General features: G+C 46.0%; 1 protein-coding gene across 6 annotated transcripts in view; it reads left to right on the top strand.

The window, feature by feature from the left end:
• Positions 1-14127, top strand: part of LOC138288169 (golgin subfamily B member 1-like) — a 379608-nt gene that overhangs the window by 312164 nt on the left and 53317 nt on the right. For 5 of the 6 annotated variants that reach the window (XM_069229484.1, XM_069229482.1, XM_069229483.1 and 2 more), the window contains one exon: positions 3377-3547. In XM_069229484.1, the coding sequence (XP_069085585.1) occupies positions 3377-3547 (171 nt within the window). The remainder of the gene's footprint in view (positions 1-3376; positions 3548-14127) is intronic. The other variant, XM_069229485.1, reaches the window with a different exon arrangement.

Genomic DNA, 14127 nt, shown 5'->3' with positions numbered 1-14127 from the left:
TGCTTAGAGACAGTTGAATTCACAGAGCACACTTTATATTCAGTCCTTCTCGAAATAGAAATGCCTGGAGATACTATTGAATTGTGAGTTACCTCTGTTGGGTAAAGATACAGTTCAGATTGTGGCAGGCATCCATATCACTTGTTTCAGCTTTTGAAAAGTATTTTTAACAGAGTGTTGTGCCAGATATTCTCACAAATATTATTTTTTTGCAACACAAATAACTTTTGTTTTCCTTCTGGGTGACAATTATTTGGTTTAGTGCCCACATTAATGATTATCATGCTAACATAGATAATGTGCCTGGTGGTCCAGTCTCACAAATGCATTCTTTAGCTGCTTCATGTTGTGATTTGAGTGGTGTGGGTATTACGTAATGGAGATAAGTTCTCAGATAACAGAAAGACTGCCTCCTTTTATTGCATAGATTTGTTCTGGCAGACAGTTAGCAGCTTACATATGATCCAAAGTTAAGAAATGTTTGTACCAAGGTTTGTAATTTGCTGTTGCATACCACAGACTGTGTAGGAAACTGGACTTCTTTGCAGATGCCACCCACTTTTGCCCTCTTTTAGAACTACTAGATGCTGATTTTGAACACTGACAGTGCACTGAGGCCTGCTCACTAGACCCCAGAGCCAGTGCTCTTTCCTTAAAACAAAGATGTCTGATTGATTTATAATTGGCAAAGGGATTTATCATTCCTGTAAGTCCCTTGTAAATGGTACCCAGGACATGGGTACTAACGAGGGTCCCTAAGGGCTGCAGCATAACGGACCAATATACAAATTTCACTCAGCTTGTCATCTCAGACTGTGTGTCAGGGTGCAGGCCATCAGTGAAAACAGGACATGGCACACTCAGTGTGTTCTATGCCAAAGTCACTGCATGCATTATATGTAGACCACCGCTACCACAGGTCTTAAGAGCCCTAAGGCAGGGTGCATTATAATACACATGAGGAGTTATCTGCAGGAGCATATTACCCCCTATGATGTCTAATTCTATTCCTAGGCATTGCAAGTGACCGGGTAGCAATCTTGAAGTACTGGACACTGGTCAGCACGAGTGACCCAGCTACATGGTGACTACATGGAAAATAGTGGTGTTTGGGACCAATAATAAATCCATACTGAAGCCAGTGTTGGATTTATTATTATGACATGCACCCAGATGACAAATTAGAGGTGCCTCCTGAAACCTACTAGCCCCTTGTTTGCTGGCTGACTGGTTTCGACCAGCCTGCCAACACAGATGAGTTTTTGACACCCTGGAGGTGAGAACCTCTGCTGTCCGAGGTCAGAAACAAAGCCTGCTCTGGCAAGAGGTGTAATAAACTCCAAAAGCAGGATGGCTAGTAAATCTGCATACCAACGTTTGGGACTTTAAAGTCCCTGCTGCCTTTGGTATCTGACCCCCAGCTTTCCCCAGACCTGGGAGAGGCAATCCCCCCCTCCCTGAAGCCCATTTGGCACCAGGATAGGTGGGTAAATTAGTTATGCAGGAGGTGAGTTGCACTGCCAGGCTGGACACACATCTAGGGTGATCAGCCTGAAGTGAACCCGAAGTTAGGGAGACCACCATCTTGTGTATGATAGAATTAGGAACTCTGGGACAGGGCTATGCCCACTTCCCACAGGAAGTGGTCATATAGGGCTACTACCCTACACTCCCCTAACACCTGTAAATCTAGTTTTTTAGGGGAGCCCCTGGCTCGAGAAAATGCCAGCCTGTCGACTTGAAAGAAGAAGACGGACACTGAAGAGTTGCAAAAGCATGAACAGAAGACCAGCGACTGCCTTGGACGCCATACCTGCCGGCATGCTGTTCTCAACAGTTGCCCCAAAGATGACTCGTCCTGCAGTTGTGGTGCCTCCAAAAGCCTAAGAGGACTGCCAGCCTTCACTCAAGACCCAGGAACTCCAGTGGAGTAGCGGAGCTGTGAGGACTCCTGACTGCCAAAAAAACAACACCAGAAAGCATCACTACACCCGTGTCCCATAGCCCAAGTTGAAGTGGGTCAGCGGTGCCAGTGTGGTCCCTAGATCCCCCAGATCCAAAACCCCCTTAGGGTTTACCAAATGTGGACTTCCTAACACTGCCTGCAGCCTCTTTGTGCATGCCCCCCTCTACCACGAGTGCCTCCAGTGACAGAAAGCCAATGCCTCAGGACGCCTCTGCACCCGGCTGCTCTGACCCAAAGAGAAGAGGACCAAAGGTGTCCCTGCGTCCCCGAGCATCTTAAGACCTGAGTCCCCCCCCTTGTTGGTTCAGCATGACTGGCCCCCAGTCCCAGCTTGCGGCCTCTTCCGGACTGGACCGTTCCCAAATGAAATGAATGGGACACCCAACGCTGTAATACGCTTCTGCACCCAAATGCACCAGAGCCTCCCGAAGTGACCTGTTGGTGTGGACTTGGACCTTTCCCCATTCTCACCTTAAGTCATGGAAAACAATCCCGTAAGTTGCTATTAAGTGCCCTCATGCAGTATGTTTTTCCCCCATAGGGTAACATTGCTGCACCCAAAAAAATGCACTGTCAACTTTTGAAAACTGTAAAAATTGATATCTCGAAAATTACTTACTTGAGTTGTATGATCTGGGACACCATATAAAAACCTGTTATTTTTATAAATTGGTGTTGTATTTCTTTATTAAGTGTGTGTATCTCGCTTACTGGCTCTGTATGTGCTGTAAATGCTTAACACTGTCCTCTAATAAACCTAAATGCTCACCCACACTACCCCAAAAGAGAGCTTTTTGAGATAATATTTGAACCCCTGGCAGCCAGGGACTATCTGCATAGTGTCCCCCTACATTGGTACACTTCCTAGATATCCATCTTCCTACAGGCTGTCGTTAACAGTGCCCCATGCATCAAAAGATTTGTACAAACCTACTACCACCCTCGAAAAGTATTGATGATTTGCAGTTTTATCACTGAAAGGGCTGTACAGATTTTGGTGAACCTCATATTTAGACACTGCCTTTCTGATGTCCTGAGCGAGCCAGATGGCTGCCACTCTGTTTTGCCAATTTCAGACGATGCAGCTTTGGATGATGGTGTGTAAAGTGAATGATGTGGCATGGCCTTTTTGGCATGCTGGCCCTTATTAAGTCTCCCCATAATTCATTCATTGTAAACCAACTCCTTAGAATAAACGTACATTGTTTTTTAATAATACCTTCAATAATTATCTCAAAGAGCATGGACGATCCTCTCAGTTCATTTGTCCTTCTTCACCTTTAAATGGCTGTGTTCATAATTCCCTGACTAACTGTGAAGAGAGGAGGTTGTATTAAAATCATCTTTTCTCTATTGAAACAGAATGTGTTACTTTAAATATAACCTGCTTCTATTTTTGATTCTGTCCAGCTTTCTCAGATTTTTGAAGAGAAGAAATCCTTGTCAAGCCAGCTTCGAGGAAGCAGCCAGAATGTCAGGGAGAGCCAGCAACGGTACAATGAAGTCCTCAAGCACTGTGCTGTCCTTGAAGGGCAGCTTCGGGAGTTGCAGTCACAGTTGAAGGAATCTGTGAGTGAAAACGTGTGTGCTTTATTGGGTAAATACATTGTGATGTGAATGGGGTGCACCAGTTTCTGCGTGCAAGGTCTCTGAGAGCATGTATAATGCTATACAATGCCATCAGTCATTTTATCAAAGTTTCTTTGAGTAGTGATTCTCTTATGGTGTTCTATACCTACAGACTTCTTTCATCCCATGAGAGCCAAAACAATCAATGTTCATGCATACTTCAAAATTAGAGTGGATCGCATGGTGCACAGGTTAAGCAGTGGTTGCTTCAGTCTGCGCTAATTCACTCATTCACAACAGTTTTTCTTCTGAAATAATGACAGTCATTCTTATGAATGAAGAAGTTTCTAATGTGATACCTTTTCCATTTTCAGTGTTCACACATTCTAAACATTTTCAAGTGTATTTCAAGCATTTCTTTGTCTGGTGACAACTTAACTTGGTAAACTTAAATAATACATATACACTGTTCAAATGTACAGAACCATTGATAATATTATAATCCCCTACTCAGATGAAGTGTCAACCATTTGGGAAAGTAAGCAGTACTGAGGTGCATCCACAGTTACTGTCTTGATAAGATGTAATCATTTAGGTATGTACGCGAAAGACCAAGAGGTTGAAGAGGAAAGACAGGACCATATCCAGTCCAAGAAAAGAGAACATCAAGGTGGGTGCAGATGCGCAATGTGGAAGTAGAAATTGGCAATACATTCTGAGAAACCTAAGTAACAATATATTACAAATCTGTTGATAACTGTACCATAACACACAACTGACTTAAGAACCATGCAGAAAGCTAATGCATCTGTTTGAATGTGACGCGAGTGCACACATTTAAGAATAGTTCTGATGTAACCTACAAACGACATAGCATGAAAATGTAACAACACAGAAAGATCCATTTGAAATGTGATGCAGAGATTGGTGAGTCAAGTTTGAAAGGAAAACACAGAAGGCCCAAAGGTTAAAGGAACAGTGCTTGTGAATTGTTTTCTCAACTTTGCTTGGTTGAACCTCTCTGTCTACTGTAACTGTGTAGCAGATTGACCATGATGGACCAGTCATGGTAACATTGAGAGCCTGCTACGTCTAAGCCTTTTTAAAATGTTTTAGTTTCCGTTTTTTAAACATCATACAAAAAACAGTTCGAGGTTACATTGTTAGCAGTTGATGTACAAATATTTTTCACCAAGTAATCAGAATCAGCCACATTTAAACAGGTTAAATATGACAGATCACAAAGATCAGCCACAGGCACTTAGCATTGTGTTTGATATGTTGGAGGGAGATAAAAGAATAACATATCAATCACAACTGAAATTTTTAGAGGGATTATTGTTCGTGAGTGTTATCGAGGTATGTGTGCACAGATGCCCATATATCTCTGCCTCAGTCGTGATCTTTCCACAGTAAGACTCCATATGTTTCTGCATTAATAGAGTAGGTATTCAGGTATCTCATCTAATAGCACTACTCTGGGATGTTCCAGCCTTCCATTGTATAGCCATTTTCCTTTTGGCCACCAGCAATGCCATCGCCCCCAGTTTTCAGAAAGGTTTATGGAATTCTTCGACATACCCCAATATTGCCATCAAAGGGGTGACATCCAAGATCAAGGGTCTTTATTTTTTTATTTTTTATTTTTATTTTTTACAGTTGTTAGAACTTTATGCTAATACAGCTCCTTCAAGGGCCTTGTTGGAAATGACCCGATTCAGGGTTATCCCTGAGCTCGTTGCCTCTGACTTTCTGTTTTATGACTGTGTGCTATATTTTTTGCTGGCTTTAGGACTCTGGGCACTTTACCACTGCAGACCAGTGCTAAAGTGCAAGAGCTCTCTGTCTAAATTGTGTTGATGATTGGTTTATCCATGATTGGTATATGTGATTTACTAGTAAGTCCCTAGTATAGTGCACCGTGTGTGCCCAGGGCCTGTAAATCAAATGCTACTAGTGGGCCTTCAGTACTGATTACGCCACCCACACAAGTAGCCCTGTAAACATGTCTCAGACCTGCCACTGCAGTGTCTGTGTGGGCAGTTTTATTTTTGATCTGGCAAATGCACCCACTTGACAGGCCCAACGCTTCCTTTTTACTTCATGTAAGTTACCCCTAGAGTAGGCCCAATGCAGCCTCATGGTGCAGTGTGCAGTGTATTTAAAAGGTAGGAAATGTAGTGGTGTGTTTTACATGTCCTGATAGTGAAATCCTGCTAAATTTGTTTTTTGCCCTACTGCAAGGACTCTCTCCCATAAGGTAACAGGCGGATTGCCTTGAAAAATCTTTTAAATGCAAATTCCCATTGGGAGCAGATAGAGATGTGGAGTGTGGGGTCTCTGAACTCACAAAATTTAAAAATACATCTTTTGGTGAAGTTGGTTTTTGAACTGTGAGTTTGAAAATGCTACTTTTAGAAAGTGGGCATTTTCTTCCTTTACCATTCCGTGACTGTGCGCTGAGTACATGTCTGGGTCAGGATGACAGTTGGGCTGTTTGTCTATTCACTCTAGACAATCACAGAAAGGGAGCTGAGGTGTGCCCTGCATATCCTGGTGGCCTATCACCAGGCTGATGGGTCTTCCTGAGCTACTGTGTTGGGAGGTGCTGACATTTGCACCTAAATAGGACTGTGTCTGTCCTTATATAAAACAGTCTCCAACCCACTGGAGTGTGTCTGGAACCTGGGCAGGGAAGGCAGGGTCTTGTGCACTACAAAGACTTCTCTTTGAAGTTTGCCTACTTCAAAGACAGAAATGGGTACTAGTACTGGGCCGCTGATACCACATAGTGAGAATCCTTCTGGACTGAGGACATCCTGCCAGGAAGAACTGAATGCAATGCTGTAGGAGGGGTTGACACTGCCTGTTGCTTTGCTGTGCTTGCCTCCTGCTTGCTGCTTCTGTACTGGGAGGGAGAGGACTGGACTTTGCTTTCTACATCTTGCTTCCAAAGATTATCTAATGGCTTGGACTGAGCTTGCCTCCTGTTAAGAAGTCTCAGGGGCATCAACGATTGTCAGCACCTCTCTTGCTGAGAGTCCTACCTTGCCAAGTGATGACAAATCCAGTTCCTGGGCCCTTGGGAGTGAGTTCTGGTGCAACCAAGAAAAAACCAAGCACATCGACTCCATAGCAACTTCAGAGCTGGCGCCACTGTCAGACCCTGCACCGCTGCCGACAGTGGAGATGTGGTCCCCACTGAGGGCAACGACTACGATAGACGCCAAAGTCCCGCCACCGCCACAGTGCCTCCAAAGTCCAAATGCCAATAGGTCCCAGAGCTCTGTAAACTACTTTAAACACTTTCTTATATGCAATTTAATTAAGAGAATTGATTTAAACACTAGTGCTGAATTCATATGTTGATTGAAAGAAGTTTGTTGTTATCTTGATTAACACAATATCACACAACATGATGTGAGAAAATAAATCATTAGTGCAGACGGCGCAGTACTCACATATAACTCCATATAAGTACAACCAAACGCTTACAATACACTGTAGACTTCCCAATAGTCTTGGTTAGATAACCACAATGTGGGATGGCCTGTAACTCAGGGCTCCTCCTATTTATCAAATGAAGTTCTTAAACCATATGGGAAAGATATATTGACATTTTGACCTCCTAGAATTTATGAGGTCTCTTCAGGACGTCGTCGTCCACCACTCACACCTCACACATTCCAAGGCGGCCACAATAAACGTCCTTGTCAACACTTAAACAAAACCTAGGACCAATGCGTTACTACCAAATCAACTCTCTGAGCACCAATCACTTTCATCAACAATTCACAAAGTACAGGATCCGCTCCTCTGTATTAAGCAAAGTGCAGAGCAAGCAAGATATCCTGCTCCCTCACAGCGCTGACTGTTACTGTCTTTTTGTACTCAGAAAACATACAGTGTCAGTCCAGAGTGTTGTGTCACCTATGTCCGTGGCACCCGGCTCCGACTCTGCTGCAGCACGTGGTGTGACTGCGACACCGCAAAGTCGATGCCTCGCCTCTTGTCCTGATGTTTTCATCAACCCTGCCTTGTCATAAGGAACCGATGCCTCGCCACCAAAGCTGCTACTCCTCCTCTGCAACCCTAATGAACCAACACCTCACTTCCCCTGCCTAGCAGTAAGGAACCAACACCTCAGCTCCCCCTTAGCATTAAGGTGCCAAAGCCGCATTGGCTCCATCGACTCCTCATCTCCCCGACACCCTACAATGTCTTTGTTTCCTCATCAGCTACCAAGGTACTGTACCCGAGATCCGTCGGTCTCCGTGACCAGCCTGTACTCGTTTGTGAGTGGCTTTGGACTGTTGGGAACTACTCCATCAAGATGATGTGATAACCCTAGTTGGAGCTATTGTGTTCCTAAGCGCTATACTACATTTAGGGGGTCATTCTGACCCTGGCGGTAACAACCGCCAGGGCCAACGACCGCGGGAGCACCGCCAACAGGCTGGCGGTGCTCCCATGGGCATTCTGACCGCGGCGGTACAGCCGCGGTCAGAAACTGAAAACCGGCGGTGTACCGCCGGTTTCCCGCTGCCCTGGGGAATCCTCCATGGTGGCGCAGCTTGCTGCGCCGCCATGGGGATTCCGAGCCCCATACCGCCATCCTGTTCCTGGCGGTTTTGGCCGCCAGGAAGAGAATGGCGGTATGGGGTGTTGTGGGGCCCCTGGGGGCCCCTGCAGTGCCCATGCCAATGGCATGGGCACTGCAGGGGCCACCGTAACAGGGCCCCACCAAGATTTTCAGTGTCTGCCATGCAGACACTGAAAATCGCGACGGGTGCAGCACCCCTTCCACTCCGCCGGCTCCATTCGGAGCCGGCATCCTCATGGAAGGGTGTTTCCCGCTGGGCTGGCGGGCGGCCTTCTGGCGGTCGCCCGCCAGCCCAGCGGGAAACTCAGAATACCCGCGGCGGTCTTTTGACCGCGCAGCGGTATTCTGGCGGGCCCTGCCAGGCCGGCGGCTACCGCCGCCGGCCAGGGTCGGAATGAGGCCCTTAATCTTTAAACATTTGTATCTTCACTCGTGAAAGTAGGATTTTCTTCCTTTTGGTCTTGTTTTACTCTGATAAATATTTGCTATTTTTTTTTAACTGGTGTGGAGTTCTTTTGTGGTGTTTTCACTGTGTTTGTTTGTGTGTGTGTGTGTGTGTGTGTGTGTGTGCACGCACACACACAAATACTTTACAGTATGCCTCTGAGATAAGCCTGGCTGCTCGAGCCAAGCGACCAACGGAGAGATCAGAGGTTAGCTATGTGACTCCCTTACCCTGACTAGGGTTGAGGGTCCCTACTTGGACAGGGTGCAAACCTCAGCCAGCTAGAGACCCCGTTTCTAATAGGCATGACCAGGCCATGTGTAAGAAGGCTATGTCCGGAGCTGCACACATCCGACAGTCAAAGTCAATAGTCATACCAAAGCATGTTTGTAGCATATATTACACTCTGTGAATGTATGCTAGCTGTATAGTTCTAAACTTGCAGTTGGAGGAGTCCTCCTTAATCTGCTGATAGGAGAATGGTGATTGCACACCTGTGATGTCCTGGCAAAAGTCCTGCTCCCGCTTAACCTTGGTACTCAACTCATTACTGTCCACGCCTGCCATAACAACTATACATTTGTGAAACTAGCTTGTGTGGGCTTGGGTTTTAACATTTTACAGATAATATATAGTTCGATGGCATCTGTCGCTGTAGATACGCATGTTCTGCATAGCTCGCCATCTGGTGTTGGGCCGGAGTGTTACAAGTTGTTTTTCTTCGAAGAAGTCTTTCGAGTCACGGGACCGAGTGACTCCTCCTTTTGTCTCCATTGCGCATGGGCATCGACTCCATCTTCGATTGTTTTTTTTCCGCCATCGGGTTCGGACGTGTTCCTGTCGCTCCGAGTTTCGGAACGGAAAGATAGCTAATTTCGGAAGATTTTCGTCGGTATTGTTGCGTTCGGGATCGGCATAGTTAGATTCAACACCGCGTCGAAAGATCGAAGAGCTCCGGTGCCCTTCGGGGTAGTTTTTCGATCCCCTGTCGGGGCCTGGTCGGCCCGACCGCGTGCTGAACAACGCCGATGGAACGGACCCCGTTCCGTTTCTGTCCCAAATGCCACAATAAATACCCCTATACAGACCAACACTTGGTCTGCAACCTGTGCCTGTCACCTGAGCACAGTGAAGACACCTGCGAGGCCTGTTGTGCGTTCCGGTCCCGAAAAACACTCCGAGACCGTCGAGCCAGGAGACTTCAGATGGCGTCCGCGCCGACAGCCCACCGGGAGTTCGAGGAACAAGAAGAGGAGGGAACCTTTTCGATCCAAGAATCGGACTCCGAAGGATTCGACGATACACAAACCGTGAGTAAGACGTCGAAAACCACTCAGAAGAAGATTTACAAGGCCCAGGGGACGCCACCAGGCCATGGCTCGACCCATAAATTCGGTGACCGACCGTCGGCACCGAAAAAGGCCCAAACGGCGCCGAGATCGTCCGACTCCGGTCGAGACACCGGCACGCAGCCTTCTCGGGACCGAGAAAGTGCTGGAGACAAGCATCGACACCGAGATACCGGTGTAGACACGGCTCGACGCCGAGACAGCGGCACCGAAGAAGATCGACGCCGAGAGGTTTCGGCCCCGAAAAAGAAAAAAGTCACCTCGGAGCCGAAAAAAGATGCAAACAGGGTTTCGGTGCCAAAACAAACTGCAACCGACCCAGCTTCAGGCTCTTATACAGAAGAGCACTCGTTAACCTCCCAAATGCAAAAGCATAGGTTTGAGGAGGAGCTACAATCAACTGATGTGGACCATACGCAAAAGCGTATTTTCATACAGCAGGGGACAGGAAAAATAAGCACCCTTAACCCTATTAGAAGAAAGAGAAGGTTGGAGTTCCAAACTGAACAAACACCACAACCAAAAGTGGTGAAAAGAGTTACACCACCACCCTCTCCTCCGCCTGTGGTGAACATCTCACCAGCGCAAACTCCATCACATTCCCCAGCTCACACCACCATGAGCCAGGGTGACCAAGATCAAGACGCATGGGACCTATACGACGCCCCAGTGTCAGATAACAGTCCGGAGGCATACCCTACAAAGCCATCTCCACCAGAAGACAGCACTGCGTATTCTCAGGTGGTGGCTAGAGCAGCACAATTTCACAATGTAAGCCTCCACTCAGAACAGGTCGAGGATGATTTTTTATTCAACACACTCTCCTCCACCCACAGCTCATATCAAAGCCTGCCTATGCTCCCTGGTATGCTCCGGCACGCAAAAGAAATCTTTAAGGAGCCGGTCAAGAGTAGGGCAATCACACCAAGGGTGGAAAAAAAGTATAAGGCGCCTCCTACAGACCCGGTTTTCATCACTACACAGCTGCCACCAGACTCTGTCGTTGTAGGAGCAGCTAGGAAAAGGGCAAACTCCCACACATCTGGAGATGCACCACCCCCAGATAAAGAAAGCCGCAAGTTTGACGCAGCTCGTAAGAGAGTCGCAGCACAAGCTGCAAACCAGTGGCGCATCGCTAACTCCCAGGCACTACTTGCGCGCTATGACAGAGCCCATTGGGATGAGATGCAACATCTCATTGAACATCTGCCCAAGGACCTACAAAATAGGGCAAAACAAGTGGTTGAGGAGGGACAGACCATTTCCAACAACCAGATCCGCTCCTCCATGGACGCTGCAGATACAGCTGCACGGACAATTAATACATCTGTAACTATCAGAAGGCATGCATGGCTCCGAACGTCTGGATTTAAACCAGAGATTCAGCAAGCAGTTCTCAATATGCCTTTTAACGAAACAGAACTGTTCGGTCCACAAGTGGACACAGCGATTGAGAAACTCAAAAAAGACACGGACACTGCCAAAGCCATGGGCGCACTCTACTCCCCGCAGGGCAGAGGGAATTACAGCACATTCCGTAAAACACCCTTTAGAGGGGGGTTTCGGGGTCAGAGCACACAAGCCAGCACCTCACAGGCAACACCGTCCAGTTACCAGGGACAATATAGAGGAGGTTTTCGGGGACAATATAGAGGAGGGCAATTCCCTAGGAATAGAGGAAAATTTCAAAGCCCCAAAACCCCTACTACTAAACAGTGACTCACATGTCACCCATCCCCTCCACACAACACCAGTGGGGGGAAGAATAAGTCATTATTACAAAGCATGGGTGGAAATCACTACAGACACTTGGGTTCTAGCAATTATCCAACATGGTTATTGCATAGAATTTCTACAATTCCCTCCAAACATACCACCAAAAGCACAAAATTTGACAAAACATCATTCCAATCTCCTGGAGATAGAAGTGCAGGCACTATTGCAAAAGAATGCAATCGAATTAGTGCCAAACACACAAATAAACACAGGAGTTTACTCACTGTACTTTCTGATACCAAAGAAGGACAAAACGCTGAGACCAATCCTAGACCTCAGAGTAGTGAACACTTTCGTCAAATCAGACCACTTTCACATGGTCACACTACAAGAAGTATTACCATTGCTGAAACTACACGACTACATGTCAACTTTAGACCTCAAGGATGCGTATTTCCATATACCAATACACCCATCGCACAGGAAATACCTAAGGTTTGTATTCAAAGGAATACATTACCAATTCAAGGTACTGCCTTTCGGATTAACAACCGCACCAAGAGTATTTACCAAATGTCTAGCGGTAGTCGCTGCACACATCAGAAGACAGCAAATACATGTGTTCCCATATCTAGACGACTGGCTAATCAAGGCCCATTCGTTAATAGAGTGTTCAAATCACACAAATCAGATCATACAAACCCTCTTCAAACTAGGGTTCATCGTCAACTTCACAAAATCAAACATTCTGCCGCGCAAGGTACAACAATACCTAGGAGCCATAATAGGCACATCAAAAGGAGTAGCCACTCCAAGTCCCCAAAGAATTCAAAATTTCAACACCATCATACAACGCATGTATCCAACACAAAAGATACAAGCAAAGATGGTATTACAACTCCTAGGCATGATGTCTTCATGCATAGCCATTGTCCCAAACGCAAGACTGCACATGAGGCCCTTACAACAGTGCCTAGCATCACAGTGGTCTCAAGCACAGGGTCATCTTCTAGATCTGGTGTTAATAGACCGCCAAACTTACCTCTCGCTTCTGTGGTGGAACAACATAAATTTAAACAAAGGGCGGCCTTTCCAAGACCCAGTGCCACAATACGTAATAACAACAGATGCTTCCATGACAGGGTGGGGAGCACACCTCGAACAACACAGCATACAAGGACAATGGAACGTACATCAAACAAAACTGCCTATAAACCACCTAGAACTTCTAGCAGTTTTTCAAGCACTAAAAGCTTTCCAACCAATAATAGTTCACAAATACATTCTCGTCAAGACAGACAACATGACAACAATGTATTATCTAAACAAGCAAGGGGGGATGCACTCCACGCAGTTAAGCCTGCTAGCACAAAAAATTTGGCGTTGGGCAATTCACAACCAAATTCGCCTAATAGCACAATTTATACCAGGGATACAAAATCAACTCGCAGACAATCTCTCTCGAGATCACCAACAGGTCCACGAATGGGAAATTCACCCCCAAATTCTGAACACTTATTTCAAACTCTGGGGAACACCTCAGATAGACTTGTTTGCGACGAAAGAGAACGCAAAATGCCAAAACTTCGCATCCAGATACCCACACAAACAGTCCCAAGGCAATGCCCTATGGATGAACTGGTCAGGGATATTTGCTTACGCTTTTCCTCCTCTCCCTCTCCTTCCTTACCTGGTAAACAAACTCAGTCAAAACAAACTCAAACTCATATTAATAGCACCAACTTGGGCAAGGCAACCATGGTACACAACGCTGCTAGACCTATCAGTAGTACCCTGCATCAAATTGCCCAACAGGCCAGATCTGCTGACACAACACAACCAAAAGATCAGACACCCAAATCCAGCATCGCTGAATCTAGCAATCTGGCTCCTGAAATCCTAGAATTCGGGCACTTACAACTTACCCAAGAATGTATGGAAGTCATAAAGCAAGCCAGAAGGCCATCCACCAGGCACTGCTATGCAAGTAAATGGAAGAGGTTTGTTTGCTACTGCCATATTAATCAAATACAACCATTACACACAACTCCAGAACATGTAGTTGGTTACTTGCTTCACTTACAAAAATCTAACCTGGCTTTCTCTTCCATTAAAATACACCTTGCAGCAATATCTGCATACCTGCAGACTACCTATTCAACTTCCCTATATAAGATACCAGTCATTAAGGCATTCATGGAGGGCCTTAGGAGAATTATACCACCAAGAACACCACCTGTTCCTTCATGGAACCTAAATGTTGTCCTAACTAGACTTATGGGTCCACCTTTTGAACCCATGCACTCCTGCGAAATACAGTTCCTAACCTGGAAGGTTGCATTCCTCATCGCCATTACTTCCCTAAGAAGAGTAAGCGAGATTCAGGCATTTACAATACAAGAACCTTTTATACAACTACACAAGAATAAGGTCGTCCTAAGGACTAATCCTAAATTTTTGCCAAAGGTTATTTCACCGT

The sequence above is a fragment of the Pleurodeles waltl genome, chromosome 4_1, assembly GCF_031143425.1.
Source record: "Pleurodeles waltl isolate 20211129_DDA chromosome 4_1, aPleWal1.hap1.20221129, whole genome shotgun sequence".
Taxonomy (NCBI): Eukaryota; Metazoa; Chordata; class Amphibia; order Caudata; family Salamandridae; genus Pleurodeles; species Pleurodeles waltl.
The sequence above is the reverse complement of the archived record's forward strand: the minus strand, read 5'-3'. Positions and strand labels throughout refer to the sequence as shown.